Here is a 27,189-nt window from a genome sequence, read left to right as displayed (position 1 = left end):
CGGGGCAGCCGGGGCAGCCGGGGCAGCCGGGCAGCCGGGCAGCCGGGGCAGCCGGGCAGCCGGGCACACGACCACTCCTGGCTTCACTACACTTGGGAGCACATTCTTTTTTAGCCTGAAGTTCTCTGTCTGTAGAAGTGGGGACGGAAACTTAGTTATGCCAGGAAGATTTGCTCTGCTGAAGCAATGAATGGCAGATGGAACCTCTCACAGCTGGCCCAGGCCTAGGAGTTAGTTCCCTCTTCCTTCGCCCCTGCCATCGCCCTATCAACAGAAGAGCAGCTGACGCAGGAGACGACACGCTCCTCCTGTGGACTATCAGTGAACTCCAAGTGAGCATGCGTGCCTCTGCGCACCGCAGCCACCACATCTTAGCAGTGATCACACTATCCACGATTTGGACCTTCCTTCGGTCAAGCGCCGGGGCTCCCCTCCATGAGAATGGACGTTTCCCTCCGAGATGGCCCCCATCTGTTTCCTCAGACAGGCAGGAGGGCCAGTGTCACCACAAGCAGCAAAGTGGAGAAGACTTTCAGAGCCACCCGGTCACCCATGCTCCAGCGATTCCTGGAGTAGGCTAGAGATGCCACATATCATGGCCCACCCCTGCAAGGCAGGGAGGAAACCAGCTAAGCCTGGGACACGATTCCCAGAAGGCTTCAAATCCCTTGGAAGAAGCTCTCAGGACACCGCCCAGCCAGACACAATACTTTCTCAGCTTGATAGGAATTCTCTAAGTCCCATTCCTCTAGGGCAGGGGACTGGTGTGTCAACCTGGAGAAGAGGAAAACCTTACCGTAGTACAGCTATTCCCAGAGCTGAGGACCTGCAGTTCAGCAAATGCCTTAGCCAGGAGCTCTAGAAACCCACCCACAGACAGTGAATGAGAGAACACGGGAGGAAGAAGTCAGGAAAAGAGGACCTGGGCTTCCCATCCTTCTGAACTACACAGTATGAATTCCGTGACAGCTAGAAGCATCATTAGCCTTCACTGCAATACAAAGGCCTCCTAAAGGGTCCACACAAACAGCTGCTAATGGTCACAATACTATCATTGTTGCCCTAAGGCTCTCTGCCTCCCCTGGAACCCTCACAGACCCAACTTCCCCCAGGATGGACATCACAGAACTACTTCCTGCTCTCCTTATAGGAAAAAGCTTTTGCTCTGTGCCTGGCCAAGAAGTTCACACACACACACACACACACACACACACACACACACACACACACACGTGCCCTCATCCTCTCAAGTTAAGCTGCTTCCCCACCTCCACCTGTTCTTGATAGGCAGACCTCTTGCAGAAGGAGTTTGGTTCCTCCCGCACAATATTTAGTGCTGTACACCTGTGGCTTTTGGTAAGTAGCCTCCCTTTCCTCGGTTTTGAATTGAGCTCTGCTTTCTAGAAACATCTATCCTTCTATTTTTTTTTTCTTCCTTAGGATCCCCCAGAAACAGCCTACCTTCTCTGTAGGGCAGTTACTAATGCTTTAAGTACTAGCTCATTTGTATGCACTCTGCAACCTTAGACAAGTTCTTCCGACTTCTTGGAGCTGAACTTCTCCATCTGTTAAATGGGCTTCAGACCCTCAACTTGTGCTCGTATAAACTAAGCAAGGCAATGCAGGCAGTGTGACGGTTCATCAGGCGGCAGGCATTGTCATTCAGGAGATGCCGCCGTCTTCCTTAAAGGACAGAGGGGCAGAGTCTGTAGTCCCAAGAGATCCAGGGAGGGGGCCTGGCTTCTGAGGCCAGGCAGATGGAAAGGCAATCTCGTGGCAAACAGCTGGAGCCCACCACTGCAGGTCTGGAGCCAACTGCCAGCTCCACCCGTTCCAGCAAAGGGGCCTTGGGGTTGACATAGCCAGTGCCAAGCCTGATGAGGCAGCTGCCAACTTTCCAGTTAACCCAGATGTCTGTCTTATATGGAAACTAAAAAATATGGCCTCAATCAAAGTGGCTCTTGAGAGTGGTGTGTTCCCAGACTCTGGCAGGACACTGGAGAGATTCTGGGCTGGGGCCTTTACTAATTCCCAAGAGGTCAGAAAGGCTAAACCCCAGAGGTAAGTGGGGGACACGTATCACTCACTCTGAGGGGGAGGAGCAGAGGGAGTCCCAGTGGTTCTAGAGCGAGTGTACCATTGGAACTGAGACTGCCTTGAAAGGCGGCCCTTTCGCTGTTAGAAATAGTAGCATCCAGCCTGGCGAAGTGCAGTGCTACATGTCTGAAATCCCAGCACTCAGGGAAGTGAGGACAGGAGGATCTCTGTGAGTTCGAGGCCAGCCTGGTCTACAAAGTGAGTCCAGGACAGCTGAGGCTACGCAGAGAAACCCTGTCTCAAAAGAAAGAAAGAGAAAGAAAGAATGAAAGAAAGAATAGAAAAGAAGGGAAAGAAAAAAGGAAAAAGGAAATAGTATCCTACAGTGGTTCACTTCAACAGTCAGGCTCAAAGGCCAGTGTGACCTGGGGGAGGCCACGAAGTCATACGGGTCCTGGGCTGCCCATTCTCTTGCTCCCGTCATGACTTGATTCTGCCGGGGAAGACAAAGCTTTCCCCAAGAGACACAGCCCCAGTTTATCAGAGGAGGAATAGAATTAAAGCCACCGGGCCGGAGAATGTTCTAGAATCCAGAAGTTCCGCTTTTCTTGCCAAGCACCCCCTGGTCCCCAAACTCATTCAGCAGCTTCCTTTGTCCTCCGATGCCCGCACAGTAGCTTGTTTGTCATGCCCTACTAAAAGAGACACCCTCCACCAGCCCTCGGGTAAGGTGTGAGGATGGATGTCTTGGCAAACTGTCAACACAAACGAGGTTCCCGAATGTTTCGCCCCTTCCCCACACAGCGCTCAGCTGTGCTTTAAGTGTTGGAAATGTTTACATTGCCCTGGTCTCTGTTGTTTCTTGCTCAGTGTGCTGGAATGCGTGCCATTCCAGGGTCTTGGTGCCCAGCTTGCTGAGCTGTGTCAAACACTGGGGGCGGAAGAAGGTTGGGGCACCGCCTGAGAGACGGGGGGAAAGGGCTGGGTGTTATGCGTGCACACGGAGGCCCATCCTGTGCTCTGCGCCCCCACAGACACGCAGCACTGCCATGTACGCGTAGTGCAACTGATCCAGACAGCTGCTTCCATGCCCGCCGTGGCTGAGGCTCGGGCCCTGCCTAGTCAGAGCTGGCCAGCTCTGTTGGGATCAAGGCCCTTGGTCCCTCAGTGGGATAAGCTCACACGACTGCCAGGCAGCCCACACCATGAGGGGGGCAGCTAGGCAGACAGCTCCCAAAGTGCGCATGCTGGCCCTCTCACCCACACCCTCCTTCTGAGTGAGGACGTCTTTCAGAACAGGTTCCACGGGCACTGTGCACACCAGCCCCCGCTAAAGGGAGGACCCCCACACTGAGGAGCCCTCACTGGCCACAGCAATCCCCACAGCCCGCACCCCTGCATCCTGAACCAGCATGGTCCTGTGCTCCTGCTTACAATCCCACAACCAGGAGATGTGGCATGTAAGTGAAGAGTCTGGGGCCCAGCGCTAGATGCTTCCTACCAAGCCCAGAGACCTGAGTTCAGTCTCTGGAATTCACATGGTGGAAGGAGAGAACCATCTCCTGTTAGCTGTCCTCTGACTGCTACAGGCACACACACACACACACACACACACACACACACACACACACACACACATGCACTATATATATATATATATATATATATATATGTTTTAAAATTTTAAATGAATAATCCAAGGTGGCTTGTACTTTCATTCCCACTAGTGTCACCTGACAGGTACCCTCCGTTAACCTCACTGTCAAGCTGAAGAACAGGAACTGACCTCAAGAACTCATGGGGCCCTAGGTGTCCCCTACTCCCACCAGAGAGCTTAATGTCAAGGGCTCAGTTGCTAAGGAGGTAGGATTCTGGAGCGGCCCCTTCTAGAACCCTGCTTGTCTGCCACATCTGTTGGCAGCTGGGCCCACTTATCCTCTGCACTGTCCCCAGAAGCAACACCATGGCAGCACTCAGGCCTCAAAGCAAACAGGAGCCTCCAAGGCTGTAGCCCCGGAACTGCCTCTTAGATGAACACTTGCTGCTCCTAAGACAATCCTACTAGGCCAGCTGTCCTGGAATCACTCTGTAGACCGGGCTGGCCTTGAACTCAGAGATCCGCCTGCCTTTGCCTACCAAGTGCTGGGGTTAAAGGGATGTGCCACCACTGCCCGGCTTCTTTCAACTATGTTTCAGATGGGTTGAATCTGCAGTTACAGAATTGTGGATATGGAGGGCCAGCTATAACATGAACCCTGTAGTCCCCACAGCAGCCCTGTAAGCGACACTGACTTCAGTGTCACAGGAGAGGGGACCAAGGCAGGGAGAGGTAGGCAAGCTCAGCAGAGATTGACTGCTGGCCTGGTTAGATGCTAGACTCTTTGAGCTGAACGCCACCCTTCGCTGGTTCGAAGAAACAGGCTGTACTGTGCAACCATCTGCACTTACTTTTCGTGTGGAAAACGCAGTCACAGCTCCAAGCTGAGTGTGATGCTGGGAACAGTTTTGCTCCTCCCACCGTCGGGCTCTGCTCCAGGCCCCCCACAAAACCAGCTCACCGAGCTGACTGCTGACAGGCAAGAATAATACATGCCAGGTCCAGGCCCAGGAATGAGGCCGGGGTGGAGGGGGGCGTGGGGACAGGCTGAGTAGGCAGAAGCCGAACTCACACACAGGCACCTGGTCACCTCTCCCAGGTATCAGACTAAGGCCCCGGGAACAGTGTGGATGGCTTTTTGCTCACTGACTCCTCAGTACCTGGCAGGCACATAAGAGACATCCAGCCAGCATCTGCTAAATCTGCATGCTCCTGAAAAAGGGAAGTTCTCACACAGTCTCAGGTTGAACAGGGACCCAGTGGCTGGGCAGAGGGGCTGAGCTGGCCAAGCTGTCAGGGAGGCTCCTTGCTTGGCCTTGGGAACCTTTGCCGGTGAGGTGTGGGAACAGAGCACGTTCCCCTGCCCTCCGTCTTGACACTAGTACTCACCCGGTCTGGGTGGGCATGGAGCACATGAGGTCACGCCCCAAAAGGTCCCCACACTGCCACAGCAGTCCTCCTGAGAAGTCAGCTCCACCAGGGGGTTGGCACACTGGAAGAGAGACCACAGACAGCCCATGACACCCACTGTCCATCCACCAAGGGCCCTAGGCTTCAACCCACAGAGAGCTAATATTTTTCTGAGCCCAAACTCCAGGCTGCCTTAGGCTGCAGGTACTAGTGACAGCTCTTCTACAAGGGGACTTCCTTGGTCCCCCTCTGTGTGCCTGGCACTGACAGGAACTACACACAGCTCAGGGAAGGGACCAACCTCTCCACATTCAGCAGCCCTCCCCTTTCAGACAGGGTCTCTGTAGCTTAGGCTAGCCTTGAATGCGCTATGTAGTGTCTGGTCCTGCCTCCATCTCCCAAGTGCTGGGATTACAGGTGTGCATCGCCATGCTGGGGATCAAACTGGGGATCTTCTGGACACGAGGCAAGCACTCTACCAACTGAGCTACGTCTGCAGCCCACGCAGGTACTTTCATGCTGTGGATTTTCCCGTATGGGAAATGGAAGTTTCTACAGTCTTGTTCCACAAGAACAAGGAAAGAAGAGAGAAGACATACAGACCTGGGAACCACAGCTGTTCTAGAAGCCTGAAGGGCTGAGGCAGAAACTTTGTTCTTACCTTTCCATTCACCGTGCTCAGGTAACACCGGCCCAGAAGTCCCTGATGCCTGGACAGCACTGGGGGTGGTGGCCGAGGGGCCTCTCCAGCCTGAGCAGGTATGCTGTTGCTGGCCCAGTGGCTGTGGCCTGGGCTCGCATGGGGCCGATGAGAGGCTCTGGTCTCCACACTGTTTTCATCCAGCACAGGGTCCACCTCACCCCGAACCCGTGCCACCTGGTGGATCTGCACGGAGGCCTCAGGCGGGTGGTGAATCTGCACCTTCACCAGCGAGGGGTTCACAGAAGCTGGACAGAAGGGCTGGGATCAGAGCTAAGAAGCAGGCTCCCACCTTGTTTTTCAGCCCTGTGAAGAATGCCCACCACCCTAGGACAGGCAGGCTCCAGACCACAAAAGGCTCCAAAAGCCCCTTCCATTTCTTTGCCTGTCATGTGTAACCAGAAACAATGTCCCCCGGAAGGACAGTAGCAAGTGGAAAGCTTTGCGTTGAAAACTGCACGCTTCTTCCTGATTCTACCTCCTCTGTGACCTTGTGCAGCCCCGAGTGCCAGCCAACCTCATGGGACCCATGCTCCAGGGATACCTGAGGTTGTCATAATCTCTGGGTTCAGGAGCCCCACCCCAACTTCTGTAGACTCCTGAGGGAGGGGAAGGGAGGTGCTTCATAGGTGGCTTTGTCTTCCTCTGCTCAGGTGAAGGGCACACAAACTTGGGGGAACCCCAATGGAATGGGAGGCAGAAGTGTGGGCAATGAAATGGAGACCTGTCCCCCATCTAGCACAGCAATGGTGACAGCACACTCCCTACCTGGTGCACCTCGAGGGCTGGCTGCCCCAACGGCTGGCACTCACCGAGCTGGTTGGAGAGAGGCAGCATGAAGGTGGACTGCTTCAAGGGCCCTTCCAGCAGGGCCCTGTACTGGGCCCCTCTTCCTGGAGGCTCTCTGTCCGGCTGTGGGACAGGCAGATGGCAGAACTTCCCTGTGGAGTTGGCTGGACACCAGCATTCATCCCGGCCAATGCAGCGGCCTCCGTTCAGGCAGGGAATCTGGCAGAAATCTACAACGAAGCATTCAGGGTGATTGGCAGCTGACCTCCAGTTGGTGACAAGCAAGCGGGGCCCCCAAATTTGGGGGTCTTGGAGGGTGTAGCGGGGAATTTATTTGAAACCCTGGAGTAAAGGTAAGCAGAAAAGCCTCCTTGTGTCACTCCTGCCCGCCACCATGCCCTAGAACACAGGCAGGGGCATGGATCTTCTCTAGCAAAGCAACTAGGGCTCAGAGACATTGTGCGACTAGCTTGGAATAACATAGCCATGCTGGGACAGCGCTAGGATAAGGCTTTACTTCCTGCTGTGATTTATAACAATGGATATAGCTACAGGACAAGAGGTTCCATACCAAGGAGTCCCTGAGAGGCCAACCCCAGCCACCACCATGCCAAGACCATCTGTGGGAGGAGAGACTCACAGATCCGGAAGCCAGACTTAGGGTCATGCCCGTGGCCACCCTGGCTGTACAGAGTGGTGGTATCACCCTTCTCACAGCTGTTGGCACAGCGCCCCCGAGCACATGTCTGCTTGCAGATGGTGGGAGTGAAGACGACCTTGATCTTCTTGATTTTCTCAGTGAGGTTCAGCCCTGTAGAGGGAGAGAGGGATTGGGTCCTGGACAGAGCCAAGACATAACCCTGATCTCCAGAGCCTGGTGCAAAAGGCCCTTAGGATGATGAGTGCATCCTACAGCATCTTCTAAGACCTGGACAGCGGGCCTGTGGTCAAGGTAAGGTGATGGTTTCAAGAAGCACCCAGAGGTGGCCCCTTAAGCTCATGCTGTGTGCACACTGATAGGTCCTGCTGAAAGAGGAGCCATTCAAAGCTACATTGGCAATTCTTGTGTATGTAGCTGAATATTTCATTATACAGTTGGCCTGAGGTTGAGAAATATCCAGGGCACCCTTCATTAAACACCCAAAAAGTGCAGAGCTGGGCTCTGAGCACAAGGACAGGGACTGAAGCATAGGTCCAGCTGGCAGAGAGGGAGTTTCCTACGGGAAATGGGGGAAGATAATGTCTTCGGAATGGCTAGAACCGGGTTTGGGGGATCTAGTTACTAGCTTCTCTTAGCAGGGTGTGAGAAAGCCAGCAAAACATCAAGGAGGAAGTGAGGGCAGCACACAATGACAGTATGTGGGCTGGTGTGTCCAGAAATGCTGGGGGTTTCCTGTTGGATTTTGCAGAAAGGATGACGTGGAAGCATGAGGGCCAAGGGGATTGAGGTCCCCCGGCTGGATAAGAAGGAAGCAAAGAGATGACAGAGCAGGAGGTGACAGACTGCAGTGAAGGTTGTAGGGTCTCAATAGGAGCCAAGTCCAGATGGACTAGTCTGAGAGCCTGGAACTTGGCACAAAGCAAGTGCACAAACACTTTTGGCTGGCTGAGAAAGTGAAGGGCAAGGGGACAGCTGAGTCCTCTGAGAGTGGAGGGGGAAGCAAAGATGAGGAAGGATGGGTTGGATTTAGATGCTCAGCCCTCGTAGGTCCAGAAGCAGAGCAATCTTACCCCAGGGAGGTGAGAGGCGGTTTCCACGTGATGCCTGATGGGCACTGTCTCTCAGCTCAAGCCCTGATCCAGAAGGCAAGGCATTGGAAGTCAGCTGGCCATTGGCACCAGTGGCCGGATAACGACGGACAGTCCTGGACAGCCCTGAGTGCTGCTGCAGGGGCCGGGTCTGGCCGAGGCTATTCAGGGTCCTGTAGAGATAACCATGGCTTTGGAGTTTGCATGCCAGGATCAGTGGTTCTCTGTCTTCCCATCATCTGGCTGCCCTCAACCCAGCACTTGCACCGGAGGAAGGCTCTCCATGAAGATGATTTTCCTCCACCCATACGTGGCTGACTCCTAGGTGTGTACGTGCCCAGATAATAGGACCAAGGGTAGCCAGTTTTCTACGAGGGACAACCTGCTCCTATTGGACTATTTAGAAAACCTAACATCTCTGGACCTCAGGACCTTTGACTGCAACACGAAGCATCATACTGTCCCTTGTAACTCTGGCATTCTGGGAGACTTTGAGAGCCCACTTATGGGCCAGCCCAGCACTGAAACCATGGTGTGTGCCAGAACCCTGCTATTTTTATCCCTCAGTCCTGGGGATAAATCCCAGGACTATTCAAGCACTCTGTCACTGCTACTTCCCCAGCCCTATTTGAAAAGTTTAATTTTGAAGCTTAGCCCAGGCCAGTCTCAAATTCACTGTCCTCCTGCCTCAGCCTCCCCAGTGCTCAGACTGTAGGTATGCTGCACTCCACCTGGCCCTGCCACTTCTCCACAGAACCCTTTATGTAAATTACTGTGTGGAATCGATTAACAACAAATAAATATTCATAGATCATTCAGTGGCAGAGCCCAGAATCTAGCTCCCAATTAATTAATATAAAATAATGTAAGAACCATATTCAAAGAGAAAAATTAATTCATCATCTCCCATCCCAGCACATCAGATAATTTCACCTATTTTCTTTCAACCTTTGCTCATATGAATTAATAAGATTATCACCAGCGATAGATGCGATTTAAATTTCTTTCATTTACCATTACACCCGACTTTATACAAATTCACATTTCCCCCAGGTTTATCATTTTCCCTGTTCCGTGGCGGTCAATCTGAATCACCGCTCAGAGAATGCTCCTATCGCATTTCTAGACTGCTGTTTTTTCGCAGTGGAAAGCCTCACACACATGACATATTTTCTCCTGTTAAAATATTCCTTTTAGGGCCAACAAGATGGCTCAGTGGGTAAAGGCAGTTGACAACAAGCCTGACATCCTGAGTTCAACCCCTGGAACACATGCACTGGAAGAAGAGACCAGACTCCTGCCTGAAAGTTGTCCTCTGACCTCCATGAGCATGCCACGCCCCCACACAAGTAAATAAATAAGTGTAAAAAAATGAAGTGTTCCTTTAAGGGGGATTCACGGTTCCATTCTATATGCTTGATATCTTTATGTGTGGTTATGCGTTGTGTGTGCATGTGTGCAAATGTGTGCGGAGGTCAGAGTTTGACACTGGGTGTCTTCCTCAACTGCTTTCCACCTTACTCTGTGAGTTAGGGTCTCCCGCTGAACCTAGAGCTTACAGTTGGACTAGCATGGCTGGCCAGCAAGCCAATGTACCACGCAGAGTACAAACTCAGTAGTGAAGATGTTGTTGATGATGATGATGATGATGATGATGATGATGATGATGATGATGATGAACTACAGGGGTGTGACCCCACACCTGGCTTTTTTTTTTTTTTTCTTCCTTGATGCTTGGGACTGAACTCAGCTTCTCTTGCTTCTATTGTAAGGATTTCAGCAAGTGAATCATTTCCGCAGCCCTGAAAGTTTTTAGTAAGTACTTTCTATGCTTTGAGAAGCCTTTTAATAATAAACATTTTGAAAACAGTTATGACATTAGGATTAACTCACTTCCTCGGGCTCCCAAGACTGCATCAGAGATTACAAACATCTTCAGCTTTAATATATTTTGGTGTTCTGTTTTCTGAAGGGGGTCACATCAAGACATGTTAGTGTCACAGTGTACAGGTGCATCAGACTGGATACAAATTACATGGAACCCCATGCACATTACAGTTTTATGGGTTCTTTTCGGAATCAGTTAAAATTTAAAAGTGGGTTTAAAACGTAATGAAGTGCATGAATGTGCCGTGCAGGACACACACTCGTTAGCATAGCTCATAATATTAATTACTGCTGTCACCATCATCAGCACTGACGGTCTGCTATGTAGCTCAGGCTAGCCTCATCACTGCACTTTATTTTTGAGGGCTGAGATTACAGGCACGCACTAACGGTTATTCATGGCCTTGTCGCTACCTTGTACTATGGTAATGGAATAAGCGTAATGATATAACTTCAATGTTGCTCTTCTCTCTTTTTCAAATTTTAGGTTTTGAAAAAAAGCTGTCTTCGCGTGTATGTATGTGTGACCGTGCATGGGTGTGTCCATGCGAATACAGGTGCCTGCTGAGACCGGAGGCATCGTGTCCCCGGGAGCTGAAGTTATAGGTGGCTGTGGATGCTGGGAACTGAACTTGGGTCTTCTGTAAGAACGGTATGTGCTCTTTAACAGCTCAACCATTTCTCTGACCCTTGCTTCTTACAAATGCTTGAGGCTGGAATTTTACTCCTGGATGTATTTATTGCTTGTCCTTTGATGATTGTTTGGATTGTTTATCTCATAAACTTGAACAGATCTTCTGCGTGTTTGTTATTGGACTGCCCCTACTGTAAATACTCTAGCATTCTGACAGCGGCCTGAGCCACTGTATACACAACAACATCTGGACCACGGTGGCTGTGAGGACATGTGAGCGTGGAAGCTAAAAAGGGCCGAAGACTCACTCAACATTATACAACAGCTAAACCAACACACTGGGATTCCAGTCAGGCCACCCTGACACCAAAGCCTGTATTCTGAGTCAACCCAGATCCCAGCGGAAGCCAGCCTGGATGTCTCTGCTCATGCCTCAGGGGTGCTCTGTGCTTGCCAGGCCCTGCTGCTTACCTCCCCATTGGAATCTCTTGCCTAATAGGATATGGGCAGGCACTCTTGCCCCTCCTACTCCAGAGTGGTCGGCTCCATGTGGTCAAGCCATGAACACTCTTCAGAGAGGAGCTAGATTTGGACAGTGTCAGAGCCTGGTTACCTCACCTACCCCAGGCCCTGTGGCACAAGCCTTGGCTCCTGTGAACCTCAGTGCTGCTCCTTCTAGAACCATCAGCAGCAAATCCTCTTCCTGTTTCCTGAGTTAGGGGTGTGGGGTAGGAGGCCCTGTGAGTCCTGTAAGTTCTAAGACCGGCAACGGTCCAGACGGAGGGCCTGAACCTCAGTCCCACTCCTCGCAGGAGGCCAGCGTAATCCGCTACATCGGAAGCAAAAATCCTTCTGATGCTTTCAAGAGACTTCCCATCTAGTGGCATCACTAGAAGCTTCAGAGATCTTCCGGGCCAGCTGAATTACTCCTCAGAGAAGAACAATGGGCAGGCAAGCCTGCCCACCCCCCCTTTTATAAAGAGGACCTGGCTGCTTAGAGGGGAAAGGAAGGCGTTTGGAACAGAAGGGTACTAATTTGGCCTCTTCCCAGCAGTGTAGCTGTGAAACATCGCCCAGCATCTCCGAGCCCCGTTGCCCTGAGCAGCAGGATGGGTTTAGGGATATCTACTTGACCGAGCTGTTGAGGGGACTGAGAGAACAGGGAAAGCCTGCAGCTCTTTTACTAATACAAGTGAGTGGTCACAAGACAAAAAGGCATGTCAGGGTTGTCAAAGTGCACAAACAAAGGTACAGAACAAAGTTAGCTACGGTTTGGATTAAGTAACACCTCCACCTCCACCCACAAGCCCCAGCTCCACCTCCACCCTCATTCCCATCCCCACCCCAAGGAGAAAATATGACCGAGACCTACAATTCTTCTCCGTCTAAAACGAAGAAGAAAAAAAAAGGCATGTTGTTCAAGCATCCTTATGGGCCAAGTGTCTAATTAGTTGCAATACATTGTTTTTAAAAAGAGACTTTCTCCTGAACCCAATTCATTGCCGTCCACTGAAGTGACAGGGAGAGTTAAATGACAAAAATCCAAAAGGCCTGCTTACTGAGAGGCCCACAGCAAAGTGAATAACAAAGCCCCAGTTCAAGAATGAGAACACAGCCATAAACTGCTCTGCCCTTCTGGACTGTCTTGTCCTCAGGGAGAGGAGACTGCATTCAGGGATGCAGCCTCTTGGCTCACCTGTGGCCTGTGGGTGTGGCTCCCTTTACCACAGTGAACTGGGCTGAGACGGAGATTGGAAGCTGGGGATTTGTCCCATTCATCCAACCTTGCTATCTCTGTGCTTACTCTTAAACACACAACTTGAGTCCTGGTTGTGTGTCTTGATCTCAGGATATGAGAGGTTAAGACAAGGCCTGGCACTCTGTTGCCCAAAAGAACAACTGAGTGGTGGCTACAAAGGCAAGCAGAGCCTCTTTAAGAAGATAACAGCCCCTGGGGAAAAGGGGATCTGTTAACACAAGAATGGCTTCAGCATTAGCCAATGGACAGCAGTTTCTAAACTTCCTACGCATAAGAATGGCATTTGCTATCCCCCTGGGGTGGTTCCAAGGAAGTCCTAGTAATGCTGCTACAATGAACCAAAACTTCAGGATTCCATAGATAGGCCAGAGTTCGAATGAATGTGGGAGACCCACATAAATTTCCACTTTTTAAAATGTAAGTGGTGTGGCGGCTAATATCATTTTTAAATTTTATTTTATGTGTAGGCATGTGAGCCTGTGTGAGTTTATGTGAACCATGCATATGCAGGTGCTTGCCTGAAAAGGCTGGAGGACATTGGATCACCTAGAACTGGAGTTCGAGGTGACTGTGAGCCTAGTGTGGGTTTCAGGAATTGAACCTGGGTCTTCTGCAAGAGCAGTAAGTGTTCCTAGCTTCTTGGCAATCTCCATGTAGCCTGAGGGATGGCTAATCTATACCATCCTCCCGACGACTGGATTGAAAACAGCTAGAGGATCAATGAGACAGGTTCAATGAGGCAGGTCTCTGGGTGTGTCTTATGAGGGAGACTCCAGAGATGATTAGGCCATGAGTGCTCTGACATCATGGACTGCTAATGGAATAGCATTCTGGGAGGCGGTGAAAGGTGAGGGCAGGAGGCTAGCTAAGGGAAGTAAGCTGGCGGAGGTATATCCACACGCGGTATATCTTGTCATGGCGTCTTTCCCTTGACTCTCTTTTCTCTGCTTCCTGTCCACCATAAAGAAGCAAGCCCCTGTTGACATAATGTCCAACAGCTAGTCCAGTGACAGCGGAAGAGTTCTCTGAAACTGTGAGCTGAAATAAACAGTTCCTCCAATACGTTGTTTCTGTCTGGTATTTTTTAACAGCAATAACAATGACAACAACAAAAAACCAAGTGGCATGGACGAATGTAGTGCTAACACACACTAATGTGTATGGATCATTACCACCATAACTTCATAAAGAAAAGACCTTCAGCTCCAAAAATAAATACTTGAACAGGCTCAATTTTATGAAAATATCACCACATACACTTTTTTTTTTGTTTGTTATCATTTCACAGACTATGAGAAATCTGTCACAGGCCAGTACTAGGGGAACCACTGGACCTGCCAAGAGAAACCTTTCTCTGACTTCTGATACTGGGACTCTTTCAACAGATTTAGAGAGAAAAAAAGCTTCCCATATCAGATAGTTAGGGCCTGCAGACTCATAATGAGGCCATTCAATTAAGTGTTCAGGCTGTCTCCACATCCTGCTCTCGACACTGTGGCCCTCAAACCAGGATGTGAAGACAGGTTCGTAGCCCCACGTTCCACCCCATCCGCTCTCTTCTGGAGCCTCTACTCTATCTACTTTTTGTGCAGAGTGGTGCTTTGGGCTTCTGGGTACTGTTTTGTTTGTAAAGAGTCTTTTCTGCTAAAAGAAAACATTTTAATATCAACGCCTGGTGCACAGACTAGCTGTGATCGCTAACGCTGTGCACCCAGCCCTGAGCCAGGCGCTCTAGGGACCTTACCTTGTCCTTGCTACTTTAGAATGAGGGCAGTAAGTTGCAGAATAGTATAGGTATCATACTTCCAGTGAGAATAAACTCTCTCTGGGCATTATAGTGTACACCTTTAATCCCAGAATTTGGAGAGCAGAGGCAGTGGATCTCTGTGAGTTCTAGGCCAGCCTGGTCTACATAGTAAGACCCTGTCTCAAAACAAAACAAAAAAATCTCTGTTGTAGAATCTGCTGTTGTGGAAGGATCTTTAAACAGTGGGCATGAGTGTGTGTGTGTGTGTGTGTGTGTGTGTGTGTGTGTGTGTGATGATGCTTTTAAACATATATATATTTAAGAAAGGCTCCCTAAACTCTCAGGGGCGAGGGCATGATATTGAACTTATTGCCAAGAGGATGGATGGAGGCATATGATTTCAAGATACTTATGTCATGAACGTGAAAGGGTTAGGAGAGGAGAGGAAGAGATGTAAAGGGCTGGGGAGGTGGAGACACAAAGGTGATACATGGAAGCAGGACAGACTGAAGGACGATGACAGGGGGAGGAAAGGATGGGCTGACTAAGAACAAAATACAATGATATCTGTGCCTGGTGTTGTTTGTTTATTTGTTTGTTTGTCAGCCTTACACAAGCCAGGGCCACCTGGAAAGGAGAAACCTCAGCTGAGAAAATGTCTCCATCAGACAGGCCTGTAGGCCTGTAGGTCTGTCTGTGGGCATCTTCTTGATTAATGATTGGTGTAAGAGGGCCCGGCTCTCTGTAGGTGGGGCCACCCCTGGAGTCCTGGGTTAAGTAAGAGAGCAGGCGGAGCAAGTGACCGGCAGCCAGCCAGCGAGCTTCAGCTCACGCCCCCAGGTTCCTGTCTTGAGTTCCTGATTAGAAAAACTAATGTAAGAACGGCATGGAGGTGGGATGCACAGGCCATGTTTAATGAGTACTCTTGTGAAAAGCACAGAACGGGGAAGACAAGAGGAAAGAAAGTAACGGCCATTTAGTGCCTACCATGCGGCAGCCATCATGCTAAGGGTTCAACACTATTTTTCACTTAGTCAAGCAAACAACTCCGTGATCAAAACCCGCTGCTCGGCCCAAATCACCTTGAACACAGTGAAAGGACAGATGAGCAAACGAGGGAAATGCGTGCAATCGTCACAGACAAAACAGAAATTATCACAGTGTCTAAAGAAAGGACAGGCCCGAGGCTCTGGAAGAAAACCCACAAAAGAGACAAAAAGCTCAGAGGAGGGGGAAGGGCAGCCTTTCCCTCAGAGGAGGGAGTGTGCAGCCTTTCTGCTTAGAAGCTGTACAAATGAAAAACGAGCCTGCAACAGCATGTTTTAATCCGCCAGACGAGCACAACTCTCAAAGTTGAATAACATCCATGTTGTTGAGACTGCAGAAGCAGTCACTCTTAGCTGTTGCTGGCAGGAGCTGAGCTGACAAAACTCAGCATGACCTGGTGATGCTGGCTCTCGGCACAGCGCCGTGCATGGCGGCTTTGAGCCAGAAGATCCACCTCTGAGACTGGTCTTCGGATAAACCTGCTTTGGCCGTGTTGCTCTCTGGCCCTGATGGGGGCTGGTGCTTCCCCTTAGGTGCAAAGGTGATGGCCCGTCACTTAAACCTGTGACTTCCTGAGTCCTGTGTTCGGCCAATGGGGACTACCTGGGAAGGTCTTATCACCACCGTGACTACACAGCTGATGACTGTCCCCGGTGGGAGGCCATTCTGAACACTCCGGGGTACTCTGTGCTTGGTTTGGCTGTCTATACTCTTCCACTCTGCTCCCCCATGCTCCTTGCAGCGCTTCTTCACCTCTCAAGGACCTGCCCCAAAACACGTGTTCAAGTCCAAAACGATGCTTCTCAGAGCATCAATCTTAGCAAAATATTTTGTACAGAACAGAAGCGACAGGGTGGCTTCCAGCAGAGGAGTGGTTTAAAAAAAAAAAAAAAAAACTAGAGATGGTTGCAGGATGGAGTCAGGTGTCCCCACCTCACAACTCTTCTGGACCAGGAAGGAACATTCTCTGAGACATAATGAAATGTGGAAACACAGCAGCCCAAGTCCAACCTCCCGGCTGTTTTGTACAAGCTGTAAAGACCTAACAATGGTCTTTACATTTTCAAACGGCTGGAAAAATAGTTAAAAGACTGTTTCTTGACATGAGAAAGTGATATAAAATGCAAAGGTAAGTTTCCATAAATAAAGCCCTCCCGGGAGCACAGCCACTCACTGTCTAGGGCTGGTTTTGCTCCTCAGCGGGGCCAGCTGAGTAGTTGCAGAAGCCATATGTCACAGGAAGCTGAAAATATTTACCATGTGGCCTTTTATGGAAGAAGTATGCCGGCTCCTGGTGTAAAGGGCGTGCAAAGTTGTAAAAATGCTGAAAACAGGAACATTTGCATCTTGTGCATATTCATGAAGCAACGTTGGAGGGAAGCTCTGGGAAATGGCTAATGGTGGCTGCCGTGTGGGAAGGGCAGGGAACAGGGAGTGGGAACTCAGGCCGAGTGCTAGGTTTGATGAATACGTCACTCCGAGCAGGGCCCTGTACCAGTAACACAGGTGGTATGCACCCTCTCACGCAGGCCTCTTTCTAACCCGATCCCCAATTTACACACACGATCCCCATTTCATCACTGAAAACAAACCAACCGAAACCTACAGAGGGTCTACGCGCCCTTCGGGAGGTTGCAGAACTCACGACCCACAGCTGCCAGATCACTAAACCAGATTCACTTCGTCCTATCCCCTACCCCCTCTGCTAATTACTACTATTTCACAGATGAGGACCTCGAGGCGTTGGGAGATAAAGAACAGGTTTGAATCCGTAACCCGGGGGGCCTCCACTACCACTTCCTTTGTGTTAGGGAAGCACTTATGGGGGCTGGAGAGACTGCTCAGCAGTCGAAAAGGTGCGCTGCTCTTCCAGAGGACCCAGTCTGTCCTAATAGCTTTACCAGGCGGCCCACACCCGCCTGCAGTTCCAGCTCCAGGGAATCCCACACACTCTTCTGGCCTCCTTGGGCACCTGAACACATGTGCCTTTGAGAGGACAGACTCAGGCCAGTCGGTGCCGAAGCCACAGTGAAAGGGTGTCCTAGCAAAGGAGGGGTGGGGAGAGCGGAGGTCACCAGGGGAGAGAATGCAGACTGGGAGGTGGGGGGGGGGCTGCTGAGCTCAGGCACAACTCTTCTTACACCTCCAGATGGGGCGGGGGTTAAATCTGCTAATGAGGAGCATGGTCTGGGTGAGCCTGGGCTGCATTCCATACATCCTCCAGCCGCTGGCGCCTGCTACCACTTGTCTGCAAGTGCTCGGTTGAACAAATGAACAAGCAATGAATTAATATTAATGGAAAAATGTGGCAACGGGTTGTCACACTTCACTCAACAGTTTGCTCTTTCCGTGGGCATGTGTGTGGGCGTGTGTGTGGGCGTGTGTGTGTGTGTGCATGTGCACGTGTGTGTATGCCCCTATAGCCTGGTGGGTTGGGGATTTTTTTTCCCCCCACAGACACACAGGCAATTATTATAGTTTCTCCTAATAAAACTGTTTCCAGCTAAGTCCAGTCATGAGATTAGCTGTGTTGATGGCTCACGGTATTCCTTTAGACTTCCATGCGGTCTGACGCCTAAACATGTCGAGAAATGTAAGAGTGAGGAGAGAAAAAGCAAAGGCAGGGAACATGGCCTAGCTTAGAGGCAAATCAGCTGCAGGGGCTATGCAGGTGGCCAGGAGGTGACAGCCAGAGAAGGGGATGAGGAGAAAGCAGCAGAGAGGAGGTGGTTACAATAGTCTTCCGGTTCGTGATGGCAGGCCTAGTTCCTGCCATACCCTGGAGCCTCCCCAGTGGCTCTGGCTTCCAGAGGATCTGGGTGTTCCAAAGGCCCAAAGGGGAAGTCTGGCAGATCACGGCCCTGTCCCCTTGTAGCCGGCCAGGCAGGCCTCACTCCCGCACCAGGATCAGATGTCCCTTAGCCATGCCCCCAGGGCATGTGATAGACACACAGGGGCAGTTTTCTCAGTGGGCAGTCCCGGGTGGGAACAAGCACCTGTGGTAGAATGGTGTACAGTGGGCACTGCCACTTCTGTCACCTCTCCTGAAGGGCTGAGAGCCCATCCCCCATAGGTATCCTCCAGGTGTCTCAAGATCACTCCCGTTGTTTCGTGGTACGTCCATTCACCCAAGCCGTTAGCTCTGCTCCCTGGCCAGCCCTACCCAGCCACCTGGCAGAGTCACAGACACTGCCCTGAGGTTCTGCACCTCTAGTTCCTTCCATGGCCACACGTCTGAGAGGACTGTCAGTCCAACATACAGACCCCAGGGGACTGCCTCTAGAGAGATTCAGGTTAGAGGTGCGGGGGTTGGGCGGGAGAACTGCACATCTCTCCTGGCTGGAACCACTCCTGCTTTTGCCTCCCAGGCAGCTGGGGCAGAGCACAGCATTTCCAGAAAGGTACATCAAGGCCAAAGGGAGGTAGCAGCTCTGGGTGTCCTGTGGAATATTGGGGAAGGGAGTAGCCAACCCCTGGCTTGAGGCCACATCCTTACCCCAAGGACAGCCTTGAGGCAGGTGCTACCTCCGTTTCGGCACCTGCAGAGATGCCGGAGAGTCTCATGTCCTTCCTCTGCCCTCCACACCCTCTGCTGACTATAGAGTGTCGGTTTAACGAAGCAGCCTACGTTGTAGGTCAAGGCCTCTGCAACTGCCCACCTTTGATCTCTTCTCCTGCCTGGAAACCACTCCTGGGGTGCCTCAGGGCAGAGGTGGGAGGAAAAGATAGCCTGAGGGACTAATGCCCAGGAAATGCCCCTCCCTTTCTATCCAGTGTGGCCAAGTGACAAACTTTTCAGGAAACACACATTCCACTCCTCCCCCCCCCCCCCCCCCACCCCCACCCCCACAACGCAAAACCTTTCCGAAAAACCCCCCCCCCCCCCCCCCCCCCCCCCCCCAGAAAAGTCTCTCTCAACAGCTTTCAGCTTTCTTCTGGGACCAACTGGACAACCCCAGAGCTGAGCCAGGGACACAGACTACCCAGAAGAGAAGACACTGATTCTTACTCTCTATGTCCTAAGCAGACATAACACATTTCCAGGCACCCAGTTGCTGCCCACAAATACTGGTAACGTTCAACTTCAAACTTCTTCATGGCTCTTCCAGCTCTCTCTCCCCCTGGAGCCATCTGCTCATTCCTGAGAAGACCTTATTTCCCAGCCAGGGCCATCGTTATCTGAAAGACTTGTCAGCTCACAGGGATCCAAGATTTCATGAATTCACAATTCAACCTGGCCTAGGTGTACTTACGTTGGCCTTGAAAAGTGCACGATCCCATCAGGTTCTATGGAAAGGGCACCGTGTCTACTGAGGAGAAGGTAGGGGCTGGGAGACCTAGCAAACCCGTTGTCACAGCGGAAGCTGCTCCACTTCCTTCAGGAGGCTCTAGCACTGAAGCGGGATGTGGGGACCAGAACACTGGCTAGAATTTAGCCCTGTTCATCCCGAAACTAGAACTTCCGATGTAGCGGACCACACAAACACCGCCACATGGCAGCCGAGAGATAAGGTCCAACATGGGAGCCTTTCAGAAGAACCCAAGAGAGGAAAAGCTGAATGTCACAGGCACCAGGAAATTCACGGCCAAGTAAGTGGTCCAACCCAACTGTCCTAGGCCTCCCAAGCAGGGATGGACCTGAGGCTGGAAACAGCTTTCCAGAGGTTCGAAATGTGAGCGGGAATGGGAAGGGCAGAGAAAACAATGAATACACAGGGACAAATGCTGAATGTGCTGGTGGTGATACTCAGTGGAGAACAAGGACTATCTGGATGAGGGGAAATAGAAGGGGTCATGCGAATGGCTAGCTAGAGGCCTGGCTGTGCTGAGCCCTTCCCATGTGCTAATTCATTTAATCATCATTAAAGTTGGGACATAGACCTTCTGTCCAGTTTACAACTCTGACATGAGAAGCCAGGTGACTTGTCTATGGTCACACAGCCAGCGAGGAATGAAGACATGAGCCTGTGTGAACCTACTTTGTCTGAGCTGAGGAAGACCTTGTCCAGACTCCATCTTATAGAACTCAGTATAAATCAGAAGCTTTAAAGAGATGTGCTATGCACCCCGACCCCGGGAACTAGTAAGGTTAAAGACTGTCTCATAGGAAGATAGTCATGAGAAATTTTCCTTGGCTCCCCTGTTGCCCACATTGCCCAGGGATGATCTCTCCCTGTCTCCTTTCCTCCAGCTGCTCTTCCAGCCTGCTGGGAGCCCTTAGAAGGAAGGCATGGATCCAAGCCACCCAGCACTCCTTGTTACTTCAAAGAAAGAAAGAAAGAAGGGGAGGAGAGACAGAAGGATGAAGGGAAGGACAGAAGGCGAACACGTAAGCAGGCTATGCCTGAACAAGATCCTTGTCAAGATCCTGTTAAAAACTCATCTCCCCCCCCCTTAGCATCCTCTCTTCCAGCTGGCCTGAAAAAGCACTCAGGACACACAGACATGTTAGAAGGGAGACTAGAGAGCGGGTTCACACTAGAGCTTTTTTAGTTGGGGCTACTTTGAGGGGATATGAAACTGTGGGAGCAACACAATTCCCTCTTGAGATGGGTTGTCATAGGGCAAACAAGTGGAAATGCTGGACTCAAGGACCAAAGGTATAGGCAAACATGGTGCTGGAGACCTGGTTAAGGCCTGGGCCTCCCTTGGCTACTGAAACAGGACATCTGCTGAAGGAAGGTCACTGCTCTCAGATTCCAGGGCAGGAAGCCAGATGAGGCTACAGTGAGGCTTGTCTGAGAGCATCTCTTCCTCTGGCTATCTGCTGTCCCCAGGCCGGGTGGCTGAGGTGAGGTGGTCCTCTCTGAGAGCCACAATTCTCCCTACAGCATCCATCTTGATCAAACACAGTAGTTCTCCTTTAATGCGGTTTTCATGTCTGCAGTTTCATTGATTGTCAGCTGCAACTGAAAAGATGGACTCTAGTCTGACATTATTAAGTGGAAAATTCCAGAAATAACCCATAGGTTTTAAATCGTGTACCACTTCAAGGACCATGATGAACCTTGCAACACCTGTTCTGGACTTGACTTGTCCTTCTGTCCAGCACACACACACTGTGTGCTAACTTCCAGTAAGTCATTCAGTAGCTGTTTCGGTACCATATGTGCTGGCAACTCATATGTGCCAAAGAGAAGCCATAGGGACAGGGAAATGTCTCAGTCGGTAAAGTGCTTGCCACCTGAGTTGGGTCCCCAGATCCCATGTAAAAATAAAAATAAATAAATAAATAAGCAAGCCAAGGAAGGTGTTGCATACTTGTAAGACAATACTGGAGATGCAGAGACAGGGAGAGATCCCTGGGGCTCGCTGGCCAGCCAGCCTGATCAAATGAGCGAACCCTGTGTCCCAGTAAGATATTTTGTCCCAAAAAACAAGGAGGATCGCTCCGGAGATGTCACAGTCAAGGTCATCCTTTGGCTTCCCCACATACGAGAACACATGTGTGCATGTACACCCCCCCCACATACACAAAAATATACAAAAGAGAAACCATAGCTGCCACTGACTGAAAGGTAAACATTCTTGATTTAATGGGAAAAGAAGCGAAGCCTTTGCTGAAGCTGCTAAGATCTACGAAGCGCCTCTCCATGAGATTACGAAGACATTAGTGTGATTTTTGCTGTCACATCTCAGACTGCAAAAGGCATAGCCATCTTTTTCCCAAGGAAGGGGCCCTGGAATGGCACAGCCTCACGGCAGCTCAGAGGACACCACCTCGCCCTCGGATCCAGAGTCCTGCAAGCAGCTGCGGTGCAACCCAGCTTGTCCACGTGGGTGGACAAGTAAGGCGGTCAGTGGTCAGAGCTGAGGCGCCAGCAAGAAAGCGCTGTGTGGGCAATCGGCTGGGAGCTCCAGAGCCTTTGATTTATAATCTTTGTTTTGCAAGGCTCGGGGATTTTTTTTTTTTTTTTCCTTTCAAGAAGCACTCAACTTCTTCGAATTTTAGACCGTTCACAAATATTTTCTTAGGAGAAATGAAAAAGAAAGCCTCCACCAAATGCCTGCTCACTTCCACCGTGAATCACGAACACGAAACCACAGCCCTGTGGCTCCCAGGGGAGCTATGCACTTCCATAGTTCATCACTGGGAATCACTGAGCAATCGTCACTGTCATCTGCAGACAGACACGTGGACACACACAGACATGCCTCTGGGTTCTGAAGGTAGGTGTCTGACAGTAAGATTTGCACGACACCTCTTCTCTCTAACCCATTTCTAGGAAATGATCCTCCTTACCTTAGGTCTTTCCCTTAGGCATTCTACTAAGGTGTGTGTGTGTGTGTGTGTGTGTGTGTGTGTGTGTGTGTGTGTGTGTTTTATCCTAACAGCCCTGAACTTTGCTGAAGCAATTTTCACCTGGGAAGCGCTCGCTGGCTTTTCTGGCAGTGCCCAGTGAACTAACTGATGGCAGATTTACAGATTGAGTAACTGGAAAAACTACTGGGCCCATAAATCAGAAACTTCCTCCACACGCCTGGCAAGGAGTGAAACCTGATAAAGATGTGAAAGCCTTGAGCTCAAAAGGAGCCTGGGAAACCTCTACCAGGGCTGAGAGGCACCAACTCCCTGCCAGTCTCCACCCAGGCCCCGGTCACGTTTCTTTTCCTCTTGCCTCCTTGCCTCTTAACCTCTTCCTTCCAAATGAAAACCCTAGAGGACATGAGTCTACCAAAGGCAGGTGTGCTTTGAGTTTCCTCCCTGTGGAAGGACAGAGCGCCTGACAGGAGGCTGTTCCTCTTCTACCTGCCCGGGTGGCCCCTTGACACCCTTCTCACATCACAGAAGCCCTGGGGGCTTCTTCACCCTGGATACCAGACAATGGGGACTTCCAGAAGGGATCAGACGGTAGGAGGGAAATGACCGGAAGCCCCACCCTCTCACGGCCTGGTCCCGCAGCTGTGCTAACGTGGATCCTAGCAACTGCCTCTTGTCCCTTAAAAGGGCTTGGCTTTGCAACTGAGTTCCACTTGTCTGCCCCTCCCCTGCCCACACCTTGTAAACAGGCTTCTTATTAAACTGTCCCACAGAGCTCAGGTCCAAACAAGAGACACTCCTCGCTGTCGACGCTACAGGCTGAACTGCATGACTCAGCACTTCGTCTGGGCCTGCCATCTCTCAACCCCTCGCCCTGTGCGGTCAAGCACTAGCGGGAGCCGCACATTACACCGAGCCTCTGGGAAGGGAAGAAAAATCCCCACCACATCCCACAGCCCGTGAGCAGAATCATATGAAACTGTGGTCTGCCTGACTTACGAGCCTCACTCTCAGCCCTCGTGCCTTCTCCTTCCCAGCCTTGGGTTAGGTGGAGCCCATAAAGAAACCAGCTTCCTCGTTAAGACTCCCACAGGGGGTAGGTTAAAACAACAGCCGTAGTACTTTCGAAAGACCCACAGTTTAAATCCTGTTTTACCACACCCCTAAGGTTCAATAATACCACGCTGATGACAATGCCAACCCCACCATAACCCACCGCACCACTGTTAAACTGAAAATCACACTACCCTAACCACAGCCCCGGTCCTACCCGTCTTAACCTGAACATCCACCACTACAGCCAGAAACCTAGACCCACGACTAAGATGCGAGGCGCTCTGGGAAACCTCCTTACCCTTTGCTCCTGGGAGTTGCCTGCCCTGCACCTGTTTATACTCCAAGGGCACAATTAACCAAAAGACATTTGAACAACATCCATCTCCAACCTATCATTAAGCTGGAGCCATTCACGTTCACGAAGGGGGTCCCAAGGAGTGTCACTAGCACTGGGCCTGAAACACGGTGGGGGATAAGTGAGTCTTGGTGGTGGTGATGGTGGCGGTGGTAGTCTGTAGCCTTCACCACTGAGCTGCAGGTGGTGCTCAGGTAGGAGGCCAATAGCTCAACTCTTAGCATTTGTAAAGGGGTGGGGCTGAGCCCGGGCCAGGAAACTTCCTTGTTGTGGTTTGTATCTGGACTGTCTCCCTACAGCTTGTGTGAGAGGCTTGATCCCCAGGGTGGTGCTATTTGGAGTTAGTGGAAAGGGCAGTTTTAGGAAAGGGCAGGGGCGGGGAAGCTAGTGGGAGGTCTTTTGGTCACTGACTGGTGGGAATAGGGCTACAGCCTCAAGGGAGCTTTGGGACCCTGGTATCTTCCTCTTCATCTCTTGCTTCCTAGACATGAAGTGAGAGCATCTAGCTTTCCCCATACTCTCTCCAGCTTGGCAGTCAGAGGTGTGAAACAATGGATCTGCTTAGTCTTGAACTAGAGCTTACAAAACTATGAGTCAAAAACAAACCATTTCTCCTTAGAAGTTAACCACCTCAGGTATCCTGTTAGAGTGATGGAGAGCTAATACGGCTCTGCTCTAAAGCCAAAGCTATGCCAGGGGCCTGAGAATCCCGAAGCTCTGAGGGGTCTTTAGAAAAGAGACACACCCAGATTTAATCAGCGATCTGGGGGCCTCTTTGGATCAGGTGTCCTCATTTGGACTTACAGGTGGAGAAAGGAAGAGGGGATTATGGGACATATAATCTGAATGGCTGCTCGCTGGAGGGAGCAGAGGGATTCCCGGGGACCTCTGGCCCCTGTTTTCCTGAGCAAGCCGAGGCTTGTCTCAACAACCCAGACATGTCTGCTTTGGGCCGAGCACGGCCGAAGGAGAGTCACTGGCTCTGCCACATAGGAGAAGGAAGAGTCACTGGCCTCCACCTCCCTCGAAACTGCCCCCTCAACCCCTAGCCCTAGGTTCAAAGCTGGATTACATGCCCTGGGGTACATCTGGGTTTCCCTGTGTAGTTCTTGCTGTTCTGGAGCTCTCTATGTTGGACCAAGCTGACCTGACACTCACAGAGATCTGCCTGCCTCTGCCTCCTGAGTGCTGGGATCACAGGCGTGTGCCGCCACCTGCCACAAGTGCATCCCAAGGCCAGCCCTGCCCTGCCCAGAACCTGGACTGGACTCTGTGAGTCTCAGATGCCTCTGTTAGTTGGGTAGATGCCAACTCTAGAAAAGCCCAGAAGTTCTTCCCCCTTTTCAGGAAGCTAGAGAGAAACTCAGCGGTCAGGTCCTGCTGGAGAAGACTACCATGAAGCTGATGCTCCATGCGGGGAACAGGAAGTCAGCAGCCTCTCGCCTCTCACCTCTCCTGGGTGAGTCTAGCCACATCTAGGCTCACACATCAGTCGAGTTAGGCCGCAGGCTGTACAACTCTGCCCGGTCACTCTAGGCATCTGTGTTGGCCAGAGATGTGCTGAGGTGGGGGTGGGGGTGGGGGAGGGGAGGAAGGCAAAGGAATCTGTATAAAAATTCACGTGTCCTCTCTACGCTTCCAGCACTGCCCCTGCAAACAGCAAGGAAGGGGACACAGGAGGAAAAGAAAGTTCTCAGCTGAGATTTGAGAGAGGGAGAGAGAGAGAGAGAGAGATGCTCCAGAGCAGTAAGTAGTTGTACCTGGGGAAACAAAACCTTTCCGCTGATTTGGCTGCTCCCAGGTGAGTGGTGACAGTAATCCTGGTGTAGTAACCACACCCCCAAGTAAGCTTAAGCTACCAGAGTGGGTCCTCTTGTCGAACCCCCTTGGGCTGAATCTGAGCCCTTATTTTGTTCCAGAACAAGTCTGTATGAGTCCTCTCTCTCTCTTTCTCTCTCTCTCTCTCTCTCTCTCTCACACACACACACTTTTCTGCTCTCTACCCAAGTACTAGTGGCAAAAAGAACCAGCCCGCTGATGGCTAACATGCTAAGCACTAGAGTCGGATACCACAGCAGTACCCTACTCAGCAGATCTCGTTTCAAGCTTCTGGTATTCCCATCAGACGGAGGCTCCTGGCTCCGAGAGATTAGGATGTGTGCTAATGTCACACAGATGCTGAGTGTAAGCTCAGAACAAGAGCTAAGGCTTTCCTGAATGGAAAACCCAGGCGCGAGGCCGCAGTACTGAACTGTGGTCCGTAGGCCAGCAGCATCCACGAGCGTCACCTCGGACCACGAAGAGACGTTCACACTGGACTGTGGGGTCAAATGCTGGGCCCTGACAAGTTCCCAGAAACCGGCTTCAAAGTTAGATCCCTACCTAACGCAGTTTTCCACAGCCCACTCATTCACTTGTCTCCTGTAACCAGCCCTGACTCCCGAAGCCCTTGCTCAGTTGCCTCATAGGTGGGCAGGCCCTCTGCCCAATCTTGGAGTAGAAGCCTGCACCTAGAGCTTGAGGGATTCTCCAGGCCTTGCAGCTAGGGAGAGCAAGGCACATTGGTCTCCACGGTTGTTCTGCTTGCTGCTGTGACCTCCCATGCCTCTCCCTCCCATCTACCTCTACCCCTTCCAAGCCTCTACCTAGTGCTCTTCTGAAAGGGCTTCGGCTATCACGGCTCCTGCAATGCTATCCCTCCTGAGACGCCTCACCCTCCATCCCACTCCTAGAATGTCCTCTGTGTCATGTCATTCCTTTGGACAGGCCTGGCCTGTCCAAACCGCTATCAGGACAGAGGCCAGCAGCAGCTTGGGAAACCTGGCCAGTCTCACAGGAAATGTTTAGCACTACCAGGCATGCAGGATTTGGCCTCTCAAAGCAAAACACAGCTGGGTGGACAGCAGCCGACAGTGGGGTGCTTGGACTTTCCCAGATTTCATGCATGGAGGCCTCAGGGCAGAAAAGGATGGCACCAGCCCACAGACTGGAGTGCATTAAGGACCCTACAGTAGCCTCTGGCCTGAAAGCCTGTGAAAGTCAAGGAGGATGGCCCCACTGTGGGCCAAAGGCCTCACCCGGGGCCTTGGCCTCTGATAGCTCCTGCCCCAAGGACAGTAGCCCTAGGATACAAAACGTACACAACTTAGACTCCCCACCTG

The 27,189-nt window shown here is 51.3% G+C and overlaps 1 protein-coding gene across 1 annotated transcript in view; it reads right to left on the bottom strand.

The window, feature by feature from the left end:
• Nucleotides 1-27,189, bottom strand: part of Ltbp2 (latent transforming growth factor beta binding protein 2) — an 88,733-nt gene that overhangs the window by 38,360 nt on the left and 23,184 nt on the right. Inside the window, exons 4-8 of the mRNA XM_055593092.1 lie at nt 8,265-8,455; nt 7,174-7,344; nt 6,557-6,763; nt 5,706-5,992; nt 5,024-5,126 (exon numbers count right to left, since the gene is read on the bottom strand). Of these exons, the coding sequence (XP_055449067.1) occupies nt 5,024-5,126; nt 5,706-5,992; nt 6,557-6,763; nt 7,174-7,344; nt 8,265-8,455 (959 nt within the window). The remainder of the gene's footprint in view (nt 1-5,023; nt 5,127-5,705; nt 5,993-6,556; nt 6,764-7,173; nt 7,345-8,264; nt 8,456-27,189) is intronic.

Source organism: Psammomys obesus, unplaced genomic scaffold, assembly GCF_907164565.1.
Source record: "Psammomys obesus unplaced genomic scaffold, mPsaObe1.curated_primary_1811, whole genome shotgun sequence".
Classification (NCBI taxonomy): domain Eukaryota; kingdom Metazoa; phylum Chordata; class Mammalia; order Rodentia; family Muridae; genus Psammomys; species Psammomys obesus.
The sequence above is the reverse complement of the archived record's forward strand: the minus strand, read 5'-3'. Positions and strand labels throughout refer to the sequence as shown.